A 6,873-nucleotide genomic window follows, 5' to 3' on the forward strand; every position below is an offset into this window, starting at 1 on the left:
ATCATTTGAAGGAAGTTTGCTCAAGTGAACTCAAAAAGTGATGCTGGTTTGATGCATTTATGAATGATTGCCGAAATTGATGGTGCGATGTGAATCATTTCTGCAAAGACATTTTTGTATTTTTGTGAATTAACGCAAAAAAATATGTAAATACATAGGTTGAAAAAAAAAAATCGAACTTTGGTGGGTAGCTTATAATTTTAATTATAACTAAATTATATTTGTTTGACACAGATATGTAAACAATGTTTCACGACGATTCCGGGATGTATTCAATTCGGGATTTGTGTTGTGCCCCAAGTTATTTTCCTGTGGTGTTACTTCTTCATCCAATGTGATGTTATCGTCATTGGATATGCATAAATTATGTAAAATGCACACACTAACCACGATTTTTTTAATCGAATTTATAGTTCGTTGTTCTGATTCTGATTGAGAGTATTTTTCTGAAAATAAATAGAAAACGCTTTTATATTTTTAAATAAATAGTTAGATGAATGAGCAAGTTGTTCACCTATCAATTTCTCTACTGTTGAGCGAATCAACCTGAAGTAGGATTTAAAACCGAGCTCACTATAATCCTCGATAGTTTTCATAAAATTCGAAACGCTTGCGTGCTTCTCATCAGATGAAGAATCATCAGAGCTCATTAAGCGATCAAGTTCTGATGATGAACTGCTTTCTTCACTGCTTGATGATGAGTCCAATAAATACTCTAATAGGATCTGAAATAAAAAACATATTATTTTTGGCAAGAAGTTTAAAATTTAATAACTTCTACCTTTTTTGTTTCGTTATCCATTTTAATTTTTTTCTTTTAAGTATTTATTCTTTTTGTTGACAGCTGATTTTGACATAAGTATGCTTGCACAGATACCAACTTGGAAATTTAAAATAAGAGTGCATATAATAGTGAACATATGTTTTATTCACACTTTCCATTACTGCACTTACTTTCCATTACTGCACAAGCTTATAATTTACCAATAAAATACGCCTTATATCATCTTCGTGTTCATCTTCGTGTTATGAACGCCTTACCATTTTTTGTTTATTTTTAAATATTGTTACTATGGGCAGGTTCAGATGACATAAGGGACTTAAAAGTGTGGCAAGTTTCTAGTATCTGATTGGCAAGCTGCCAAAAACTTACCAACCAATAAAAGGAACTTTATGGGTAAGTTGACTGGAAAGTTAGTAAAGAAAAATCTCCACAATCTTCTCTATCCATCAAACCAATGTCGTTTCATTATGTTATTTTTTTTAAAAGTTTTGTTGCACATTTTTTCAAAGTTTTTCTTTTTATTTCCTGCAATATCTAACAACAGAGAGGGTATTTACAATGTAAATTTCAAAGTATGTACGTTTAACTCTCATTTTAAGAATATAGAAAAATAGCGTGTATCTAATTATCTCTAAACCATTTCCTGAAGATCAAATTATGGATTACCTCGTTTTGCTTTTAGCAATTAACTAAATCCAAATGATATCTGTACACCTATTCTTATAAGAGCAATGAATGTAATGGTCCAGTCAATAGTTGGGAATTACAATAAATTGGTCCGTTTTGGAGTATTTTCTTTGTTTGTTTTCACGAACTGTCACTTTTAAGACATATTTGATAATGTAATCATCGATTTGCCAGACTTATTCTCTGTTTGATTTCAGAGCTTGTGTCGTTGTCTGAATTTATAGGGGTGCCCAAGTAGACAAAGTCATTAACTACTTCAAAGTTATAGCCGTCTTTTTTTACGTTTTTTTCCAAAACGTCGTTGTTCAATGCCCTTTTCTCGATTACAGCATATACTTCATCTTGCTCTCAATGACCCATCTTCTCCGCTTCTGCCCCAATGCTCAAAAACGTTCCACTGACATCACGCTTTGGTCTTCCAATTACGTTAATATCATCGGCGTATTCAAGTAATTGGATGGACCTTTGGTTGGAAGATTGTGCCTCTAGTGTTGATGTTGAAGAAGTCGCATCACAGTGCATCGCCTTGCCTAAGACCTTTTTTGACATCAATCGCATCGGTGACATCATTTTTGAACTTGATAGAGAAGCGTGCATTCTCGATCGTTAATCTGCACAAACGGATAAGTATTACAGGAATGCTAAAACAAGACATTGACGTGTAAAGTTCTTCCCTAAAGATGATGTCATACGTGGCTTTAAAATCAATGAAGAGATGGTGGGTATCGATTTGAAGTTAATTTGGGTTTTCCAAGATCTGCCATAATGTGAGTATATGATAGACTTTCTTGTTCTGGAGCCACACTGACATGTACCTATCATGTTGACGATTGGCTTCAGACGTTAAAATAATACGGCAGAAAGAATTTTATACGTGAATTTAAGGAGACTGATGCCTCCGCAGATGAGATGGCGCAGTTTAGAGAGTGCCCTCAAAATATGTGTATAGGTTGAACTATGCTAAGATTCCACTCATCGGGGATAGAAATCCGACCATATTTTGCAGATGAGTCAGTGCATGCTCCCTTCCAAGTCATCGCCTACTACTTTGAATAATTGGACAGTAATGTGGTCAGTCCAGCAGCTTTGTGGGACTTCAATTTAAAAGCTTAATTAATTTTCAAATGCCATCTGTTGGTTTCTTGATCCAAAAAGAAACTAAGGGGATCTTCTAGTATAAACTTTGACATATCCATATTACCGCTGAACTAACAGAAGCGCTAGTAGCCTTAAGGAATACATGATACCAACACGCGAAGTTAGGATGCAATTATTTTGAAAATAATTGAAGGTTACTTCAAGGTAACTCCAGGAACCACTTGCCCTATTAAGCTCCAATATTGCCAATATTTTACTGTAGCAAGTTCCAGGCGGATTGTTTGGCAATTAAAGAGGGTTTGAAAAAATGTGATATCAACATCTGATATACATTTTTTAAATCTCCCTGCCACTCCATAACAGTCCCTAACTGTCGATCATCTATAGAGATGGCACATTAGTTTAATATTCACATTTGCTGGATGCCGTGCCATAGAGACATTCCAGGAAATTGTAAATCAGATGAACTCGCCAATACTACAGAACAACGCATTCAGGCACAACATGGCTTTTGCAGAAACTGTTTGCATGAGCAAGATGAGGAAACAGTTTTTCACTTCCTCTGTATATGCCCTGCTCTAGCTTAAAAACTCATGATATACCTAGAGGTATCTACAACGATCTCAATCATATTACCATAATCAGTCTTTTAAGTTTCATAACGAACTGAAAGTGTCTTAAAAGAAGGTCTCAAGATTTATGTGGTCAGGAAGTCACCCTGACCCACGATGTTCACTAAGTAGTTCCGGTACATGACTGTTTACCTCCGCCGGTTTACCTCTGCCAGTTTACCACCGCCAGTTTACCTCTGCCAGTTTACCTCCGCCGGTTTACCTCTGCCAGTTTACCTCTGGACAGTTTACCACCGCCGGTTTACCTCTGGACGGTTTACCTCCAGAGCAGGTAAGGTAGTTTGAAATGTGGCTTATTTTGCTCACAGGATGCTTCTTAATAAATGCAAAGGCCGATATTTCTGCTTCTTAGTGTTTTATTTTATAGTGTTATTTGGCCGTGAGTTTATTTATTTTTAAAAACTGTTACTCATAAATGTTTTTATGGTCAATTTCTCGTTTTGTCTATTGAAGAAAGAGAAATTTGAGCTTTGTTTGATTAAAAAGATTGAATTCTGTTAAATATTCAAAAAAAAAACACAAAAACTTACTTAAATATCAAATGAATATTTTGCTCTAGAAAAAAAACGTTATGGTGTTGTGGAGGTGTCATAATTCATTTCATAAGTAATACAAATAAAGAACAACACAAAACTAAATGCCAAAAGTTTTCAATTCGATGCTAGTTTTGAAAATAATAAACTACCTTATCTGCTCTGGAGGTAAACCGTCCGGAGGTAAACTGGCAGAGGTAAACCGGCGGAGGTAAACTGGCGGTGGTAAACTGTCCAGAGGTAAACTGGCAGAGGTAAACCGGCGGAGGTAAACTGGCAGAGGTAAACTGGCGGTGGTAAACTGGCAGAGGTAAACCCGCGGAGGTGAACTGTCCTGCTTCGAAGTAGTTCAACCTAACTGATACGGTAGAAGCCACCGTTAATTCCATCTTGGGAATTCCTCCGCTGCCGTTTGGATACGATGAGGTGAATTAGACCCCTCTCTTGTTTGCTACCCGTAACAACTGGAGATTGGGTTTCAAACCCATTATAAAGTTGTTGAAGTACTAGGCACCGTATGTTAACCGCGGGGATGGGATAGAAGGAGTTAGTAGACAGAGTATGGTTTTCAGATAAAAACCTATCTACCATTTTAACATGTAAGTCCACCATAATAACAACTGAAGAACAGTTTGAGATATTCTGCTCTTTAAAACAATAATTACTTTTTGAACACATCCCATCTACAAATTGTTTTATTTTTTTCCCTATAACTTTGGCAACGCATGTCAAAATTAATAGGGTATGGCTCATGTAAATTGTATGTTATTTAAGCAATAAATTTATTTGTTGGCCCTTACTTGAAGTGAAATTCCCTAAAGAAATATTGAATTTTGTTTTATTTGTTGAAATATTTATTTCAATTAGTTAATTTCCGAAACGCAAAGTATTCTCAAAATATTCCGACAATGCCGGAAAATGATATTTCTAAAATGAAGGTACTTTATTTTTGCTTAATTTCCTAATACATCTGCTCTGAAGTAAAATCAAATTTATCTCCGAAGGTTGCTGATCTGAAGCGTGAACTAAAACTCCGTGGCTTGCAGACTACTGGCAACAAAACCGAGTTACAAGAGCGCCTCCAAACTGCCTTGATTGACGGTGATCTTTCACTCGAAGACACGGCAATCTCAGGTGAAGATCTTCTCGAAGATGTTCTTACCGACGAGGAAGATAAAGCGCTAATATTGCCACCGGATGAGAACGAGCTTCTGAAATCGCCAAGCAGCGATGTCGTCATTTCTTTTTCACCCACAGACAAAGCTCTCGAAGTGCCAGTGCCGCAACCGCAGCCTCAACCAAAGAAGATTGTCCTCAAGCGAAAGAGTTCAATTACACCTATAACTATGGAAACAACAGCTGCAGACGTCAAATCCGATCCTGCTCCCAACGACGAAAATGGAAGTGAAACAAAAATATCCAAAATCGATGCGAAGCCAAAAATAGTTAAGGTCTCGGCACTCACATTGGAGGAACGCCTCCAAATGCGTGCCAAAAAGTTCGGCATTGAAGAGAACAAAGTGGTCAGTTCGAATACAAACTCGATTGGAGGCAGCATCCCGATAACCGTAGCAGGTAAAGAAGTCGATGCAAAACAGATTGAGACGCTTAAAAAACGAGCTGAGCGCTTTGGGTGTGTTGTTGCGCCTGCCATTGCCGAAATAACAGCCAATGAGCGGTTGGAAAAACGCAAACAGCGATTTGGCGATGTGTCTGGGGACAGTGACAAAAAGTCCACGGCTCAAGGAAAGGACGTGTATGCGGAGAAGGCGCGGCAGCGTCTGGAGAGGTTTAAAACGGCGGCCAAATGAATTTGTTTTTTCTTTTTCCATTTTCATAAATTAAAAATCTTAATTTCCTCCACCACCACCTCGATTTATTATTAAAAGTTAATCAAATTCTTTCAATATTAACATTTACTTTATTTTGTGTAAAAAGGCACTATCCAGCTTAATATGTATTTAACAACAAATAAAACAAAATAACGATTGTTTACTAAAAACCTTAAATAAGTTTTTCGCTCTTTGATGAAATCGCAATGCAAAAGGCATATTCAGCTTGCAGATTCGGTAGTTATAATAGGTACAATATTGTATGGAATTTAGTAGCAACGTGACCTTCAATTCATTTTAAACAAAATTCATTGGGAAGAAATTAACTTTTACTTCAAGTTCCGCATTATAGTTATAGATCAATTTGCGCTTTAAAAGAGACAACTTAAGGAAACAACAAAACAAAAGAATGGAACATAAATCTGTGAACAGCTTATCGTCGTTATTGGGTTGCCGTAAGCGCCATTTTAATGTTTCTGGGAAGATATTCATACGGGTATCTTCTTTCAGAAAATGTAATGAATTATTCTACAATGCTTTTAGTTTTCAGAATATTTAAAATTTATTACAAAATGAGTTTGCCGTATACGCCACAGAAATTAATATTTTCTTGACATACGTCAAAAATTGTGCCCTTAAGCGGTCCCTAGACTATCAATATTATTGTGCAATTTTTGATATTGTACAATATTATTGAGAGTCTAGGGCTCATATTGAAAGGTTGTGCAATATATTGTACGAAATCAAAATCCTTTTGATATTTATTGTGCAACCAAATTTATTGTATAGTCTGTGGATGTGTTTGCGCAATATTTTGTCATTTGTTTTGAGTTTTCGTAGTGAAAACATCTCCCTGAATTAAATGTCAAAATGGCAAACAATAATAATAAAAAAGAGAAAATCCTCAGGAAATTTCTAAAATCATTGGGTTCGCTCAAAGCCAGCTCATTTAATAAATTTTGATGAGTAAACACGTTTCGTTTTTTGTACCAGTCCTTCATCCATCTGCGTTTGTTTTTTTCTTTTTTTTTAATGAAATAGCAAGAGCAATTGCCACACAACAATAATCCGTATCATCGAGCATGATTTATTGTGCGAAATATTGTTTAGTGTGGGGTACCAGTCAATAATATTGTGCAATATATTGTTCAATAATATTGATAGTCTAGGGACCGCTTTACGGCATTCCAATAATAAATTATTAAAAGTTTATTTATTGAAAATCATGAAATATAACACACGTTTTTTGTTTAAAAACAAAAAGAAAGATTTTGAGAACAAAAAATATATATATTTAGTAATTCATA

At 35.7% G+C, this 6,873-nt stretch overlaps 2 protein-coding genes across 2 annotated transcripts; one reads left to right on the top strand and one right to left on the bottom strand.

The window, feature by feature from the left end:
- Window positions 1-185: 185 nt before the first annotated feature.
- On the bottom strand, window positions 186-993 carry LOC129941814 (uncharacterized). The gene is made up of 3 exons (XM_056050546.1): window positions 782-993; window positions 515-725; window positions 186-446 (listed from the first exon to the last, which is right to left on the bottom strand). The coding sequence occupies exons 1-3, from the start codon at window positions 800-802 to the stop codon at window positions 211-213; spliced, it is 468 nt and encodes a 155-aa protein (XP_055906521.1). The 5' UTR covers window positions 803-993; the 3' UTR covers window positions 186-210.
- A 3,486-nt stretch (window positions 994-4,479) lies between these two features.
- On the top strand, window positions 4,480-5,746 carry LOC129938631 (SAP domain-containing ribonucleoprotein). Its single transcript, XM_056046298.1, has 2 exons — window positions 4,480-4,672; window positions 4,739-5,746. The coding sequence occupies exons 1-2, from the start codon at window positions 4,643-4,645 to the stop codon at window positions 5,543-5,545; spliced, it is 837 nt and encodes a 278-aa protein (XP_055902273.1). The 5' UTR covers window positions 4,480-4,642; the 3' UTR covers window positions 5,546-5,746.
- Window positions 5,747-6,873: the final 1,127 nt, after the last annotated feature.

Source organism: Eupeodes corollae, chromosome 1 (genome assembly GCF_945859685.1).
Source record: "Eupeodes corollae chromosome 1, idEupCoro1.1, whole genome shotgun sequence".
Classification (NCBI taxonomy): Eukaryota; Metazoa; Arthropoda; class Insecta; order Diptera; family Syrphidae; genus Eupeodes; species Eupeodes corollae.

Bases quoted from the DNA above. Each gene is read 5' to 3' on its own strand.
- LOC129938631 (XM_056046298.1), top strand. From the start codon at position 4,643: ATGCCGGAAAATGATATTTCTAAAATGAAG. The intron at 4,673-4,738 runs GTACTTTATTTT...TTATCTCCGAAG, and splicing joins ATGATATTTCTAAAATGAAG to GTTGCTGATCTGAAGCGTGA.
- LOC129941814 (XM_056050546.1), bottom strand. From the start codon at position 802: ATGGATAACGAAACAAAAAAG. The intron at 726-781 runs GTAGAAGTTATT...TTTTTATTTCAG, and splicing joins TGGATAACGAAACAAAAAAG to ATCCTATTAGAGTATTTATT. The intron at 447-514 runs GTGAACAACTTG...ATTTATTTTCAG, and splicing joins AACAGTAGAGAAATTGATAG to AAAAATACTCTCAATCAGAA.